Source organism: Cydia amplana, chromosome 19, assembly GCF_948474715.1.
Source record: "Cydia amplana chromosome 19, ilCydAmpl1.1, whole genome shotgun sequence".
NCBI lineage: Eukaryota > Metazoa > Arthropoda > Insecta > Lepidoptera > Tortricidae > Cydia > Cydia amplana.
In genome coordinates, this window is record NC_086087.1 from 11,676,598 (window position 1) to 11,693,609 (window position 17,012).

General features: G+C 41.1%; 4 protein-coding genes across 4 annotated transcripts in view; 1 reads left to right on the forward strand and 3 right to left on the reverse strand.

The window, feature by feature from the left end:
* The window catches only part of LOC134656908 (T-box transcription factor TBX1-like), a 37,985-nt gene extending 37,128 nt beyond the window's left edge, over positions 1-857 (forward strand). The window contains exon 10 of the mRNA XM_063512458.1: positions 790-857. Coding sequence (XP_063368528.1) covers positions 790-847 — 58 coding nt within the window. The 3' untranslated portion in view covers positions 848-857. The remainder of the gene's footprint in view (positions 1-789) is intronic.
* Positions 1-8,356, reverse strand: part of LOC134657165 (uncharacterized) — a 123,893-nt gene extending 115,537 nt beyond the window's left edge. The window contains exons 1-3 of the mRNA XM_063512719.1: positions 8,194-8,356; positions 7,642-7,690; positions 7,038-7,568 (exon numbers count right to left, since the gene is read on the reverse strand). Coding sequence (XP_063368789.1) covers positions 7,038-7,568; positions 7,642-7,690; positions 8,194-8,277 — 664 coding nt within the window. The 5' untranslated portion in view covers positions 8,278-8,356. The remainder of the gene's footprint in view (positions 1-7,037; positions 7,569-7,641; positions 7,691-8,193) is intronic.
* On the reverse strand, positions 2,288-3,927 carry LOC134656906 (uncharacterized). The gene is made up of 2 exons (XM_063512456.1): positions 3,814-3,927; positions 2,288-3,467 (listed from the first exon to the last, which is right to left on the reverse strand). The coding sequence occupies exons 1-2, from the start codon at positions 3,850-3,852 to the stop codon at positions 2,325-2,327; spliced, it is 1,182 nt and encodes a 393-aa protein (XP_063368526.1). The 5' UTR covers positions 3,853-3,927; the 3' UTR covers positions 2,288-2,324.
* Positions 8,357-9,240: 884 nt separating the features above from the next.
* LOC134657334 (uncharacterized) lies at positions 9,241-17,001 on the reverse strand. The gene is made up of 10 exons (XM_063512908.1): positions 16,886-17,001; positions 16,056-16,198; positions 15,427-15,562; positions 14,624-14,814; positions 14,228-14,361; positions 13,643-13,804; positions 12,907-13,097; positions 11,828-12,042; positions 10,786-10,998; positions 9,241-9,572 (listed from the first exon to the last, which is right to left on the reverse strand). The coding sequence occupies exons 1-10, from the start codon at positions 16,965-16,967 to the stop codon at positions 9,246-9,248; spliced, it is 1,794 nt and encodes a 597-aa protein (XP_063368978.1). The 5' UTR covers positions 16,968-17,001; the 3' UTR covers positions 9,241-9,245.
* Positions 17,002-17,012: the final 11 nt, after the last annotated feature.

Consider the following 17,012-nt stretch of genomic DNA (forward strand, 5'->3'; position numbering starts at 1 on the left):
AACGCGAGTCCGACTCGAACTTGGCCGGTTTTTTGAAATAAAAATTAGTAAAATGTAATATTTAACGTTTTTTGTGTACCTGTCTTGACATCCGCATCCGAGGATGTGAGCCTTTAAAATTCCGCATCCGCATCCGCATCCGCGAATGTCAAAAAATCGGCATCCGCAACATCCCTGGTACATTATATGGGGCATTATCTATGAATAGGGACCTTATTGTCGATGGCGTTTACGCCGCACAGCGTCGCGCGGCATTGTATTTATATCGGAGTAGCGTTAATAATGGCGTAACCGCCATCGACAATAAGGCCCCTTTTCATAGATAACGTCACATATATTAAAGATATAGGAGTCAAAGGAGCAGACGAATCGCCTGATGGCAAGCTATAAGCGTCGCCCATGGCCACCAGAGAGAGTAAGTACCTAGCACGCTCCTTTCTTTAAGGTTTGAAGGTTGTATCGGTCCGGAAATACCGCGGGCGACAGTTTATTCTACAGCTTAGCTGTGTGAGGCAGGAAATTTCTGGAGAAACGCACAGCTGAGAACTGCCAACAATCTATCCTGGCCATGTGAATGTGATCTTTATTGATATTAATAAATATAATTTGCTAAAGACCTTCATTTTCTCACTTGGACTTATATATGCGTTTCTAAGCGCAAACACTGTCGGGCACCCCGTTTCCAGTACAAAATGAACTCACATACTTACGTGTTATATATTGGCAGTGAATATGTTTAAATCTTGTTGTTCTATATTTTTTACTTAAATTGTCATTATACATTTCCAGGTATCAGCCCCACACGGCACACAACGGCGCTTACAGCGCGTACTACGCGCATAGGTAATTGCGTTGCGGTGCGCTTGTTACAAGAACATGGATTCTCATCTAAATAGCCGTTCTGACAAACTGGTTTAGTTTGGCGCCTAAAGCTCACTGCAGATCCGACAATTATAAAGTTGAACTTAAGTTCACTTTGAATTTTAAATTAAGTAGTACCTATCTAAGGCTTATCTTAAGCTTTACCAGAACGACAAAAATGACTACAATGACTAACAGCTTGGAAGACATCATAACCATCGGTCAACAAAGTCAACTAAAATAAATCAAACCGCTGTTTTACTTGTTTAACTGCACATGACACTTAGGTAAGACAATGACTACCATAAGTAGTACGTATTGCAGTGAGCTTCCCAGTAAATTAAAAAAACAACACACATATTTAATATTTTCGTGTTCAAAGTTCACAACCATTAAGTAACTATTACATAAATGGCAATTATAATTTTAAGGAATTGTTTCATATACTTATACTTAACGGGTTACCAAAATCATTAGTTCTCAATTGGAAGATTAACCAAGTATTTAGGTAAATAAGAATAATTACATAAAATGTACAGTCAATGAATTTAATTTCAGTACCATTTCGCATTTTGTCACAGTGACAATCAATATGATAGTCGCTTAGGGGCCTCATACTATAGTCACTGTGACAAGGTACGAAATGGAACTGAAATTCAATTGCTTAGCCTAACCGTACCTATTAGTAAACACTCGCCAAAGATATACAATTATCTTGTACAGTCACCTGCAATAATATTTACATAACGAAGGCCGCCAAAAATATCTGACAGAATCTTATTCGTAGAACCAAAAGAGTGTGTCACATATTTTTGCGGCCTACAAAGAGTAATATATTATTGCAGGTGACTTTACAATATACATAAACGTAGATTATATAGTAATCAGTGCCTTTTCTTTGTGATAGTCAAACCTGTAATAGTAAGTTGTGTAATTATAGTGACGTAATTTTATAATTCTAATGCTAGATGTTTCTTGATAGATAATTGGGGCATTATCTATGAAAAGGGACCTTATTGTCGATGGCGCTTACGCCGCACAGCATCGCGCGGCATTGTATTTATATCGGAGCATCGTTAATAATGGCGTAAGCGCCATCGACAATAAGGTCCCTTTTCATAGATAACGTCACAATTTAAGTTACCAAATAATACTAAGTACTACGTGTTTAATATTACAATAATGTATTCTTTTTGTTTTTCCAAATTGAAAATGACGAGTGCAAACCAGTCAAAATGAACCAAAAATATGTACCAAAAGGTTCAGAGTTATTTTATCAATGTATGTAGTTATTATTTAAGATTGTAATGTATTTATTAAATATGTGAGATAAGTTAAATTTGCGTTATTTTTCCATCTATGTAAGAACTTTTTATAATACAGTCCCAAAACGAAATACAAAGAAACACATCGGTCACTACACACATTTAAATAACTTTAACTTGCGTAGCTCTACAATTAAATTAATTCATCAGAAAGAAGTAATACTGCATCTGCTGTGGCAACTTTGCAATCTCAGGCGTTTTAAAGTGCGATTTTTCTGAAACAGTGTACGTCATGACGTGATTAACATCCGTCGCTCCAGGTTCTTCGCCCGCTTCTATGAATACTTTATTCGATATAGTTTCTTCGAAAACCTGTCCTACTAACTCGGGTTCGGGTGCTATTGGTTCATCGTACGGAAGCACTATAGTTGTTGTAGTAGTAACAGGCTCCATAGGACCACAGGGATGGTATTCTCGAGGGTAAGCTGGTTCTTGGTAAGACCTTTGAGGGGTCGCATGGTGTGGAGGTGCTGGTATTTGGGTTTCGGGAAAGTTGTGATGGCATTGGTGAGGATGTGTGTAGTGCTGCTGAGGTGCCTGAGGTTGGGGCATGAATTGAACTCTCTCAGGCAAGTACTCGTGAGGAGGGTAAGAGTTAAATTGCGAATTAATCTCTTGTTCGGGAACGTGCGTTGCGTATACGTAATACGTGTTGTTTTCTTTCTTTTCCTCGTTATCCAACGGCACAAATTCGATTTCTTCTTTAGCGTTTGCATCGCCCAAAATTGACGCTAATTCTTCAGACTGTTTGGAAGAGAAAGCTGCAAGATCAGCTAGAACATCTTCATCTGGGTTATATTTGACACCATATTTATCAGCAATCTCTTGAGCCGTCATCATCTTTTCAATTGCAATGTTCTGATATTCGTTATTCGACTTAATGTGCTTTAAAAGCCTCATAACCAGTTGGCTGCTATCCATTGGGGTTTCGATTGATCGCTTCTTTTTGGTATGGCCCTCTTCCTTTTCACAATGAGCTATAGCATCTGAAAGAAGATTTGTCATTTCATGTTCTATGGCTTCTGTTATTTGGTGAATCATTTCTTTCATAACTTCGAGTTGTTCTTCGGGAGACTTGTCAGAGATGGTGGCATGTGCCATTATAGCAGCAGAGCTGGATGGGTAGAGTCCTGAAGGGGTTGAATCTAGAAACATGTCGATCCAGTCTTTGTTAGCGTCACTGAAGTCTTTAACAACATTATCCTCGAATTCCGGTTTCTGGTTGAGAATTTCACGGGAGTCGCTGTCAGGTTCTTCGCGGTTTGCGAATGTGAATGAACCCTGAAAAGTAATTGATATTGCATTGGAGGTGTTTGAATTTAAATACATTATGTATAAAGGATTTAATTTAGGTAATAACGGGTTTGTGCATTATGTAGGTACCTACAGTGAGTATCGCTATAGTAATACCTACCATCTACCGCATACTTTATATATACTATCAAAACCAAACCAGGGCCAGAGATGTGTGATTAAGGGCAGATATATGGAGTTAAATTAGTTTATATGTACACCTAGTTGCAAAACTGTTTATTGTGTGGTCTATGCAAATTATAACTAGGTGCACTTGAGAGCAATGAAAACCACTGCATATGATATACAGTACAGACCCGGTTTTATTTCTTACCTGTATCAGCAAGACTAGAAATAGGCAGCACGGCGTCATATTGGAGTGTTATTAGGCCTTAATTCAAGCCCAATATATAAGCATTGTTTATCATCAAATTAGGAAACTTATTGTCGTTATTACAGGGCCAGTGTTACAATGTCTGATTAGACATTGCATACAGGTTGTATCACATTTTGTAATTGTTACAATAAAAACAACAGATTCCTAATATGATAGTAGTATAATAGGTACCTAAGTACGTAGTTTACTCGAGAGATAGGAAGTAAATACTGACACTACCTACTCGTAATCGTAATTTTAGGGGCCACGAGATGTATTGGTGCCAAAGTGCTCAAAAATATCTGCACACTTGCACAGGCACTCCTACTACCCGTTCACTTCGAGATGGCCGACGGCGACCGTTACATAGTAACGTCACAGGTAGGTACCATTACTAGTACTGTCGTCAAAAAATAATTTCGCACTTAATATTTTAATGCATACTTTATTTAATATTTTTTTTCTCAAACATGCAATTAAATATTGATATTATGTTCTTCACTGGGAAGTATCACGTCTCGGGCGCGGCCAGACGAGAGGTCTTCAAAAATTTCATACAAATTTGCATGAAGTGGCTTTTTTTAATTTCCATTTCACAGATATTTGTGACACAGCGTCGTGGCATTCAGCAATTAAAAAAAAACTATAGGCAGTAGGTATTTGCTTTATGGTTCGATTTCTTTTTTTTTTCATCTTTATAGGGCTGTATCTCCTAAACCGGGCGTCGTAGCGCAAAAATAATAAAATTTTCTTTCCTCTCTCAGAGACCCCTAGGTAATTAATATTTAAAAAAACAAAAACGAAAAAACATTATAAGGCTGTATCTCCTAAGCCGTGCGACGTAGCGCAAAAATAATGAAATTTTCCTATCCGGTGGCGAATGCACTAGTCCCAAAACGCACTATTAGTCAATACACTCTAATTTCGAAAGCCCCTCTTCTCATAAGAAACTAGGCCCAAAATACCATATTTCCAAAAAGGCTCATTCTCGATTTACACGAGAACCATTGAGAACTAGTCCCAAAATACACCTTTCCCAAAATACCCCAAATTGTGTTCACCTGTGCGTGGCGTAATACTTTATTCTCATAATGCGTAGGTCTCAAAACACTCTAGTTCCAAAATACCCTATTTTTTTGGAATGTCTCTTTGTGACTGATTTCAGCCGTAATCATTACCCGTTTGATGCCTAAAATATTTTTTTCAAAAATAGGATTTATTTAGGCATTATTGCCAATAATGCCATAAATGAGGGTAGTTTCTCGCCCACCTAATTATGATAGTTCCATACACTGCTTTATCAACACAGGCATTAAAACACTCGTGTGTATATTGCCCTTCACTTTCACTATATGCACTTTCGATATCAATTTGAAATTTTCTGATATCTGCTATATTTACGGAACTATCGCCGAGCAACACTTAACGATTACACCCTGTATAGCTCAAAATAATAATTAAATACGTAAATCCTATTTTTGAAAAAAATATTTTAGGCATCAAACGGGTAATGATTACGGCTGAAAGCAGTCACAAAGAGACATTCCAAAAAAATAGGGTATTTTGGAACTAGAGTGTTTTGAGACCTACGCATTATGAGAATAAAGTATTACGCCACGCACAGGTGAACACAATTTGGGGTATTTTGGGAAAGGTGTATTTTGGGACTAGTTCTCAATGGTTCTCGTGTAAATCGAGAATGAGCCTTTTTGGAAATATGGTATTTTGGGCCTAGTTTCTTATGAGAAGAGGGGCTTTCGAAATTAGAGTGTATTGACTAATAGTGCGTTTTGGGACTAGTGCATTCGCCACCGGATAGAAATTTTCGTTCCCCTTAAGTACCTCACGCACTGAAAAACCTATCACATGAAACAATCATCATCATCATCATATTTTTATTTCATTGAACTATACATACCTCGCCGTGAAAAGGGGTTGTCGGCCTCATAACTATCCGACCGAACGTAATTCGGCCGGCAACCTCTTACTTCCCAGCCTCTGTAGTAATGTACTATATCAGTATTTCACTCTATTTGCGTATGACAACGAGCATTTTATTGACATTGTCATCATTACTTATATGTATAGTTATGCTTACTACTTTTAATTTCGGGTAGATACGAGGAAACCAAATAAAAAGAGACTTATTTGCAAAATCAGTAATTTCGCATTTGGTTAGGTATATTTTTGTATATCAAACGACGTTTTTACTCACAATTTTTTGTGAATTTCAATTTCATCAGAAAAAGTCGTAGGTACAGGTCGTAATCGTGTATTTTGCATTCCAATCAGTTTTGCAAGCCTATCAATATTAAATTTATGTAACGTTACGTGCAGACATAATTTTGTATCAAGGCTAGAATTTAGGCCTAATGTAAACAATGGAATTGTACAGGTGGATTGTAAATAATACAGTAGGTTAAGTCACAGCATTTATTTGAGTTTTAGTATAAAACAGGAAATAAATTATTTAAACTAAGTAACTTAAAACTGTGGCATCTGAATCAGGTCCCGAGGGTTGGTTGGAGCGGGCGGGTACTGTAAGTTATTTTTTCTACTCGTCGACTGCAATGCTTGAATTAAGACTTCGTATACCAAAGTGAAATCGCATACTTTTTTCACTATGGGACCCCAACTCAACTATAATATTTATTTCGATACAGTTTAGTCAACTATAATATTCATTTCGATACCGTTTAGTCAAATATAATGAAATTGACCAATCGAAAGCGCGGAGCAAGTACCAGGGCCTCATGAGTTACGAGAAGGTGTCGTTGACCAACCGGCCGGGGGCGCGGGGCGCGGGGCCGGGTCGCGTACGGGTATGAAGGTATCGCGGCTGCTCGCGCATCTTAGCTGTATACTTTTGGTTTTTTTACCTACATATATGATTCTTCTACTATTTTTAAGTATTTTTTTTGTTGACTCGTAGAAAAAGTATTGTATACAATAGTGATATAATCAAGCTTTTCAATCTCGTACCTTTACTTAGGTTGCTGAGTTGCCTAAACACGGTACTCGACTGAAAAGCTCTCCATTATATCACGATTGTATAAAATACTATTGTGGGTATGCGGGCGGTCCGTAGGTGTACGGCGGTGGTGGGTAAGTCTGTGGCGGTGCTGGGTAAGACGCCGGCGTCGGCGGCGCGTATGGCGACGTGTACGGAGATGATCGTGGAGGCGTGTATGGGGATGATGGTGCCGGCGGGTAGTTAGTGGGCTGATATGGTGGTGGTGGCGAGCACGGAGGCGCTGGCGGGCAGTTTTGATACTCTGTTTGCGGAGGCGTCGACGGCGCAGGTCGTCTAGGTTGCTGTGGAGGGTACTCCTGCTGACAGCTACATTCTGGCTGCGTGTACTGCGAGGCTGAGTACGGCGGAGGCGGCGCGTACTGAGGGTATGTGTACTCATAATACTGGGGCGGGTATTTAGGCGCTTCATACGCGTACTCCTGTTCATACTGAGGGTAACATGACCGAGTAGTGGATATCGTAACTGTAGGCGGGTTTCCAGGTGAAGGTGGAGATATGGCTACCGTTGACGAAGACTGCGGCTGTGACATGTAGATGACCTGTGGCGACGGCGCTTGGTACCCTGAGGGTGGGTACTGGTAGCAAGACGGGTCGTAGGGAGATACTGGCGAGTATTCACTGGGCGGTGCGGGTGTTGAACTTTGATACGATGTCACAGACGTCTTGGCCTTGGAGAATGCTGTAAAACAAAACAGTTTTAATTACTAAGCATTCCAAACGTTTGCTGAATTAGCTGTTTAATTGTTACTTACGGTACAGCGCGTTGATCATCTGATTCATTCGCTCATTGAGCGATGCCAGCTGAAACACAACATGACAATTATTAAAATTACTATTGATCAAAATTTTACATGTTAATTTTGTAGGTATATACAATAGCATTGGCTATTGAACTTTTGATTCAAAGCTTAAACTCACACATGAATTGAAGTATCTTTACGAGCTACACTTGGAACTGAACCCCGTTACTATGGACCGTCATCTGAATAACCCGAGCGGATCAACTAAGATTCTTCTTAGTCTTTCCGAGTCTTCTTGGTCTGACCGCATAGCATGGCTTGCGTTGTTGCGCGTCCCCATATTTGAAGTCGCGTTTGACATACGGAGTCGCGCGCGATAACATGCTAAGAGCCACTTGCACCATTCACTAACCCGGGGTTAACCGGTTAAACCTGGAGTTACCATACTTACCAGTACAATTTGACACTAGATTAACGGTTTAACCGCTTAACCCCGGGTTAGTGAGATGGTGCAAGTGTGAACAATTTGATGCCATTAATTATAATTGAATAAAAAAAACTTACCTGTGATTGCTGTAAGCTATGACAAGTTGACGCATGGCTTAGTCCTATACTAAACGTACTTAGCCCTATCAGAAACAGAATCATATTTATTTAATTATTATGTTAAACTAAGTCTCTCAAGTTCATGTGTCACATTGTTTCCATCGATCAGTGTTCTTTGATTATAAGTAGAGGTTATTGACTAATAAAGTTTGAGACGTGATCTCAGGCACTGAGATAGGATGTAAGGCGTAAGAACTGATACAGTGATAAGAAAAGATTTGATAATAATTAAGATTTGGTGAGGGAGCCTGTCGCACGTATGGTTATGTAAAGTTTGATAAGTGTAACTTCGTTTTTCCATTCATACCTATCGATGAAATAGCTTTGTTGCCAAGCGGAACCCAGCTTCCGTTGAGCCGTGGCAAAAGGCCGGGAAACGTGAGGAAGATGATGGCTTATCTATGAACTATAGCAGAAATAGTATATGTCAATCGCATGCGAAGTATTAGACTGATAAATGGTACCTAGTACCTACTTATAGGCAGGGCAGCCATTTCTATCACCAGACAAAGGTTCGAAATTTTTAGGCTAGGCTGACTTTTTTTATTAGCCGCCTTTATTTAGTGACAATAGTTATAGTTAACGGAAATTGTAGAGATGGTAAAGCTAAATGAGGTGGATTTGGCCTGTGGATGTGGGTCGACTGCAAGTCGACTGTCCAAATAGAGCCAAATAGGATTTGTTTTGTAAAAATAAAACTTTTATACCTATTTTAAGAGTTTTAATGCATACGAGTACTGAATTACTAGAATAGCTGCATGTTTTTACATAATCAAGTTATGGTAAAAACCAAAGCGTTAAAAGCACACCTATACACCAGGGAACTTTAAAATGTCATCTACGTTATATTACTAGATCCATAATTTGTTCCTCTAGATTTTTATTGTTACTAGCATTATGTTTAAGTTAGCTACAGCTCTTTTAAGAAACAATACAGCAACTGACGCTGCGAAGTCTAAAAAAGTTTGTATGATTAGTGGTGCCACAGAGTTATCTAAATATCTACATAGTTATATTACTAAATCAATACTATCTTCCTCTTGGATTTTATCATCACTAAACTTATTTTTCTTCTTAGACTGCCATTTAGCCACAGCTCTTTCTAGAAACAAAACACCAACGGAGGCTATGAAGCCACCAACTGTTAGTATGATCAGGGGTGCCACATCGCCGTAACTGACTTGTTCGGCTAGCAAGGCCGCCCGACAAGGAGGGGGTTTGAGTTGCCAACGGGACAGCATTCGTTTGGCCAGCCCTGTCTCGAGAAGCCAGTCACCTCCAATGCGGAGTATGTTCGTCCACTGTCCACGGCTTGTTGTTATCAGCCAGGTCATTACCTGCAAGAGAATTAAAGGGACCCACTGATTAACAGTCCGCCGCATGGTATCGGCCTGTCAGTTGTTCGGAACTGTCAACTTTTTGTTCTAACTGACAGGCCGATACCGTCCGGCGGACTGTTAATCAGTGGGCCCATTAAGAGAGTTTTTAGAAAAAAGTGACCTCGTGATTCTGAGTAGAAATAACCTAAAAGTTGATGGTTTTTAGAAAAAAAATGTAAATGCTACACTTTTTCCGAAAATGCCCTTAAATAGACACTTGCTAATAGTTACCATACTTGAAGTAGGACTTAGCGTGAAAACTTAGAACTCTATGCATTTGGCATATAGGTAAAGCCCAGTTTTCACACTAACATATGCATTATGCATATAGTTTTCTAAAAATATTCGAAAACTTCTGGAAACTTTCATGAGAAAATTCTCATGCATGTTTCCACTTAGACATTTCCCGTTCAGATTAGTGATTATTACTGAATGTTCTTACTGAAGACACTCATGACATCACTCACATACCACAGTGATTGTTACTCAATGAGACAAGACACTCATGAGCGTCTATATAATTTGACCAGGACAAGTCATAAAAGGTCGGAGCTAGATGACAACGGTTCCTCACCGGTGGTACAGTGTCCACATACTGCAGCTTGCAGACCTGGTCGTCGCTGAGGACACTCATGAGCGAGTACACGTGGTTGTACTCGGCGTGGTACCAGACTTGACCCGGACACTAAGTCATAAAAGGACGGAGATGACAACGGTTCCTCACCGGTGGTACAGTGTCCACGTACTGCAGCTTGCAGACCTGGTCGTCGCTGAGGACACTCATGAGCGAGTACACGTGGTTGTACTCGGCGTGGTACCAGACTTGACCCGGACACTAAGTCATAAAAGGACGGAGATGACAACGGTTCCTCACCGATGGTACAGTGTCCACGTACTGCAGCTTGCAGACCTGGTCGTCGCTGAGGACACTCATGAGCGAGTACACGTGGTTGTACTCGGCGTGGTACCAGATTTGACCCGGACATTAAGTCATAGGACGCAGATGACAACGGTTGCTCACCGGTGGTACAGTGTCCACGTACTGCAGCTTGCAGACCTGGTCGTCGCTGAGGACACTCATGAGCGAGTACACGTGGTTGTACTCGGCGTGGTACCAGACTTGACCCGGACACTAAGTCATAAAAGGACGGAGATGACAACGGTTCCTCACCGGTGGTACAGTGTCCACGTACTGCAGCTTGCAGACCTGGTCGTCGCTGAGGACACTCATGAGCGAGTACACGTGGTTGTACTCGGCGTGATACGCCGTGGTACCGGACTTGACTAGCTGCATGCCTGATTGCCAGTCCATGTAGAAGTTCGCCATGGACTGCAGCTTCTTCCGCTTCAGGTACTCCATCTCAGGCCAAGTTGGAATATAAACCTGTTTAATGATGATTAATTTTATAAAGTAGAGCTAAGGATATACATACGGACTAGTGTTGAGTCGCTCACTCGTGAGGCACCTCATTTGTACCACTCATTTTGTTAATTTGTCGCAGTACTTCGTACCGCAAAATGTCTTACTTCACTCCTCTATTCATTTTACTTGATTCTAAAATTATCTTTCTCCTAAAAGTTCTATTCTTAACCTCCAGAATTGCACTCCAATTAAATGTTACTATTTATTTATTTATAAAGGAAGTAATGAATACATAAATATGTATATACATTAAATATTTTTGTCGCCGTTGGAATTAATGGAATAGTCGACGCTGAAAATATGCTAGTACCTCACCTCATTTGAAGTAAGACATTGTAACACCTCATTTTAGTAAATGAGGTACTCATACAAACTCATTTTAAATTGACGTCCTACCCATCACTAATACGGACATATTTTTCTGTCAGGTCAGTATGGAAAATGTATCTGACAGGTCTCTTCGAGGGCATATGAGCGTTAGGACAAATGATCACTATGCCAAAAAATATTAGCACATGCAAAAATATGAGAAAATATTTTTATCGGCGGCGATCTCTTCGCAGACTTGACAGATTTGACAACAAGCCAGTTCTAACTAAGTAGAGGTAAGTAGCGACTTACGAAATACACCTTCATTTCACTAACATGACATAATAAGTACACAATTTTCAAGTGAAATGCTTACGACTTACGACATATATGAACGGACGAACATGACGAAAACGAATTCATTTTTTTACATTTCGACTTCGCAACTATAAATTGGTGTTTGCACAATCTTAACACTAACATCAAACATATGAGTCCGTATCCAGTCGTAGTCTTCAGACGCGAGGCGGTAGCCTGAGTCCCCAAGCGCCCGGAGCGTCGTCGGCCCGCTGCTCCCGGCACTCATGAGGGCAGACACGATGGCTGACGAGTAGTACGCGTACACCAGCATCGAGCATACGGATAGCACCATGAAGGTTAAGCGGCCGGATGCCCCCTCCGGGACTGCACTGGCATCTGTATGCATTTGTTAAGTTTTAACCCCTTGCTGCGTGTAATAAAAAATATTTCTTGAAATTTGAACTTTAATAGCTGTCAATAGAGTTGAATATCATATCCGCCAAATATGGCTTCTCTTTAGCCCGTATTCAATGGAGAGGGACAATAGAACAAGCAAGGAGATGACACTTAGAAGGGAGCATCAATTTGTGGATACCGTTAGCGGAGGCTAGCGACCTCGTCTGCTTTGTAGGTGATAAGATTAAGGAATATCCAGCCAAACTACATCAGATGATTAGTTAATATGTGAGGTTATCTATGAAAAGGACCTTATTGTTGATGGTGGTTACGCCATTATTAACGATGATCCGATATAAATACAATGCCGCGCGACGCTGTGCGGCGTAAGCGCCATCGCCCTTTTCATAGATAATGCCCCATATACAACCTGGACAGTCAGTCCATCTCATTGATAAGTGTGAAATCTGTCCTTTTCTATAGTTATATAACAAAAAGGCTAAGTATTTTCAGTGTAGGTACTTGAATTAGGTATAAACTCATAATGTAACATGCTTATTAAAACTATTTGAAATATGTTACTTTACTCACGACGCGTTTATTCGACTTAATATATAAGTCGAATAAACGCTCGACATGACAATTGGTTCGATATCCAGTTTTCGAGGTTCTTCTTCATGGAGCACCGCCTTTTACTGGTCAAGAGCGCGATGTGTACTGCACGGGCCAAAGCCCGAATCACACGGCTGCTCGTGGAAGGCGGGGGCGGCGTCGACGATTTCACCGTTGCGAGGACGGATCTAACCTCTTTGCGTACGTAACCTGTTTAAAATAATTTTAATCTCTCGGTTGTTTTATAAGTACCTTGCTGTAGCCACGTGGCCATAACAGCAACTAAGGCGCCCTCCTTCTCCGAATCCGCCTTGGCCGTCGCGCGCTGCGCCAGCGCCAGCACCAGCGTGACCGCCGCACACGCCGCCCAGGTCGTGCCCGTGAACGGGATCACGAACATGTTGCTACTGCTCTCTCGCTCCGCTACGTATGTAAAGCCCACCCTGCGTAAGGTATATAGAGGCTCTCAGTATCAGTAAGTATAAAATAAACATAATAAGTACTTACACTAGATTTAGTCCCGCAGTTAGCAAGCATATCTACTTAATAGTAGCTCATCCCACAACTATACCTGCAGCGATATCATGGTCGCGTTTTTATCACCTGTCATATCATGCGTCACTTTCGTACTTACATACTTGTTACCTACCACCAGGTGGCCAAGTGGATATGAGGCCCGACTTTCAATCCGGAGGTCGCGGGTTCAAATCCTGGCTCGTACCAATGAGTTTTTCGAACTTGTGTATCATTTGTTATTTACCACTAGCCTTTCGGTGAAGGAAAACATCGTGAGAAAACCTGCATACAACTGCGAAGAAATTCAACAGCTGTATGTGAAGTCCACGATCTGCATTGGGCTAGCGTGGGGACTATAGCCCAAGCCCTCTCATGCCTGAGAGGAGGCCTATGCCCAGCAGTGGGACGTGTACTTATAGCTAATATTTTACCGTTAACCCCAGGTTAGTGGAATGGTGCAAGCGGCGCTTACTTAAAAGGCCATAAAGGTATGACGTAGTCAAGTTTTGATAGCCGTACGGTCTGCATCCTCAGGATCGCGCCACTGATCTCCGCTGTCCCTTGAGCAAGCCTCGTGAACATACTTGTGTTGCCTGCATCGGTGCTCCACTGCTCCATTGGTGCTAAAACTTCTCTGTAAAATAATACTAGGTAAAAAATTTCCTTTGTGTATCTAATTATTATGCCACTTGATAACTAATCGTTACTTACACGTACTTAATCGTAGCATTTTGGTATCTAGAGTATACGTCTATTGTTTGTCTCGCCTGGGTTACGGTTGCGTTACCAATTACAAGGTCAAGTCTTACAGATCATAAGCCTTGAACCTTGAACAGCTACAGATTGATCAGCAAGATCTAATAGCCGCTGCATATGACGTTTCGCCGCGCTAGAACAGCGCCTTCATAGCGCTCGTAGTAACCTACATACCGTCTAAGTCGCGAACCTCTTAACTCCATACGAAGGATATAGGTCATACAGAAGAGTTAGCCATCAATAGCTATTGTTGAAGTCTTAACTACGTTACAATATTCAATGTATGTCATATGTGTATTACTCAGCCTGAAGCCATTCAAAGATGAGCGAGGAGGCCCCGTATCCGCAGCGGATGGCAGAATCTCGCCCTGGCTTCGAGTTGTCCACGACGTAATCAGCAAACGTGCCGTTATACGAGTCGTCGTAGTGGCCAATCTGGATGTCATACAATACATATGTTGAAGTTTTAAATGCATATTCATCTATTTAATTTATCTTAAATCGGGCATGTCACTGCACCATTAACTGTATTCCAAATCTAAGTTCCAAGCCCGTTAGAAACCCAAAACTAAAGTGTGACAATAAATTATATTCAATAACGCAAGGAATTGTTAAATATCTATATTATTATAGCCACGTACTTACACTGCTGCTTAAACATAAGCAATTTATGTAATTGTAGTCATAAAAAACGCACCGGCGTAGCTATCCTCATAGGGTACCGTTTCAAGTCGTGGCGTCGCCGAATACGTTCAATCTCATACAGCGGCTGAAAACCAGCCGGGGTCCACACCGCCCAAGGGTGCCGAGATGCTCCATCTCGGAGATGTACGTGTAGGTCTTCAAAGAATATTGACTCGTGGTATGCCACTGAAGTGTTGTCGGTCGCTGATGAAAATTAAAGACAGACGGGTATTTAGCATGTTATTTTTGGGTATCATTATGGCTACCATAATAGAGGAAGACGGGGAGGATTCGTCCACCGGGAGGATAATTCGTACAGAGGTCATATCTCGACTATCCAATACGCTAAAAAGTTCATATTTAGATACGAGACTGCTGTTCATTTGCCTACGCTACCCTCCAAAAATAATGGTAGTGCGGTAACAGACCCAGAAAGAGTCAATCAAAAGTAATTTTTGGTTATCCTTTGAATGCATCTATCTTCAATAAGTTTTAATGGAATTAGAAAAAAGTACTTTAATCTAGTTTGTAAATAGATTGTAGTTTGTTATATAAACAATCGTTTTGGGATTACCTTAACAGGTTTTTTTTTTTTCAATTTTGATTTTTTACTGAATTTTTGCTTGCCCTATCTTAAAATATTTGCCGAGAACTAAGAAAGTTTGCGTGTTCAGTATTGATGGAATCGGTCAGGGCAGGTCAGGTCGTATTTTGAGCGTCAGCATCTAGTCAGCGCTATGGAAAATGGCATCGCTGCGCAGTTGCGCCAACGTTGCGTCGAGCAGCAGCCATAGAGTTGTGTGGGGTCTCTCTTACCATCGACAGCTCCAAGCTGCTGAGGATCTAGGAGGGCGATGTCGGCATCGTATCGTATCCTGTGGTTTAAGCGCGACGGGACCTCACTTCCTACAATCAGCCATTTATACCACATCGCGAAGTGCTTCTGGCTTGTCTGTTTGAGAAATTCAAAAATAAATCAGTATCCAGATTTAGTTGGTGTTACCAGACTAAATATATATTAATGGTCATTATTACACAATTTGACTAAGCCTCACACATATGTAAGCTCAAGCTCAAGAAGGCCTGTGTATAATAATATACAAAAACTTAAAAAATACATAGAAATCACCCATGAATCAGGAACAAATATCTGTGCTCGTCACACAAATACATTCCCTTTCCAGGATTTGGACCCAGAACCATAGCTCCATAGGCCGGGTCACTACCGACTAGGCCAGATCGGTCGGTCGTCAAAATGCATTTATGCAAGTTAATACCATTTTACGTTTTAGTTCATGGTTCAGATTAACAAGCGTAGTTTTACGAGGTTAACATTTGCAAGACCGAAGTGATCTCATAAGAGCTCCGAGAAAAGTTTTGTGCGGAGCTCACGCAGAGCTCTAAAAAGACTGAATAGTCTATTAACTGTGTCAACGATCACCCACCTCATCCAGTAAGGTTTCATTAGGTCGAATGAAATACAAGACTCCCTGCAGACTGTTATGCTCGTCATTCAGAATACCAGGATCGCAGGAGGCCGTGGCTGGCATGCCTTCAAGTGACAGCTGCCGCACCAGGCGAATTTGCTCTGCGATTGAAATGCGTCATGATTGGAGCAACATGTTGCCATTTATTTTTACTACCTTAGGTATAGTCGCAGAATAAGTAATAGTACTACCAGTGCCGGCCCGAGCCCTTGATCAGGGTAGAGCGAAATCGGGTTTTGGCGCCCCCTCCCCCCCCCCCCCCCCCCAACCGCGTCTTTTAAAACTCTTTTTTTTCTCATTTGCCATTTTGGCGCCCCCCTTGCCATCCGGCGCCTAGAGCGGCCGCTCCACTCGCTCTACCCTAGATCCGGCCCCGAGTACTACCGTACAAAAAGCACACTACCGACAAAACCGAAGTTCAGGATCGAATCATGATATCCCTTTCTAACTTATCCCTTTTGGCTATTTAGGGTTGACAATAAATTCAAGTCATTATCTTATCTGTGGTCGTGCACGCAAAGGGACGTCAAGTTGTGTCAACCCTCGAAGCAATGCTGAGCCGAACGGAGCCGAGTTTGCCCGAAGTCAGGAGTGTCTCCTGGTATACTCCTCACTGGTATAGTCCGACAAGAAATTGTAGAAAATTATTGAGGGCTCCACTTCCTACGTAACTGTCACATTTTTGACGTAAAATGCTTAAACATGGCAACAATTTTATTGAGCATGGACATTTTTTAGTTCAATTTTATTTAATTTCTACTATTTTATGTCGCACTATATATACGAACCAAATTCATTTCCACATGTTAAAATTATGATACTGCTAACTATTTTGTACTTGAAAAACGCAGCAACCGCTGTTATTATCATGATGACGGTTTGCCCAAGAAAACTATCGCTTATACTTGTGTCCTA

Excerpts from the sequence above, each read along its gene's own strand:
- LOC134656906 (XM_063512456.1), bottom strand. The coding sequence starts at position 3,852 with ATGACGCCGTGCTGCCTATTTCTAGTCTTGCTGATACAG. Across the intron at positions 3,468-3,813 it reads TTCTAGTCTTGCTGATACAG|GGTTCATTCACATTCGCAAA; the intron begins GTAAGAAATAAA and ends ATTACTTTTCAG.
- LOC134657334 (XM_063512908.1), bottom strand. The coding sequence starts at position 16,967 with ATGATAATAACAGCGGTTGCTGCGTTTTTCAAGTACAAAATAGTTAGC. Across the intron at positions 14,815-15,426 it reads GCAGCTTGGAGCTGTCGATG|CGACCGACAACACTTCAGTG; the intron begins GTAAGAGAGACC and ends AATTTTCATCAG. Across the intron at positions 13,098-13,642 it reads ATACCTTTATGGCCTTTTAA|GGTGGGCTTTACATACGTAG; the intron begins GTAAGCGCCGCT and ends TACCTTACGCAG.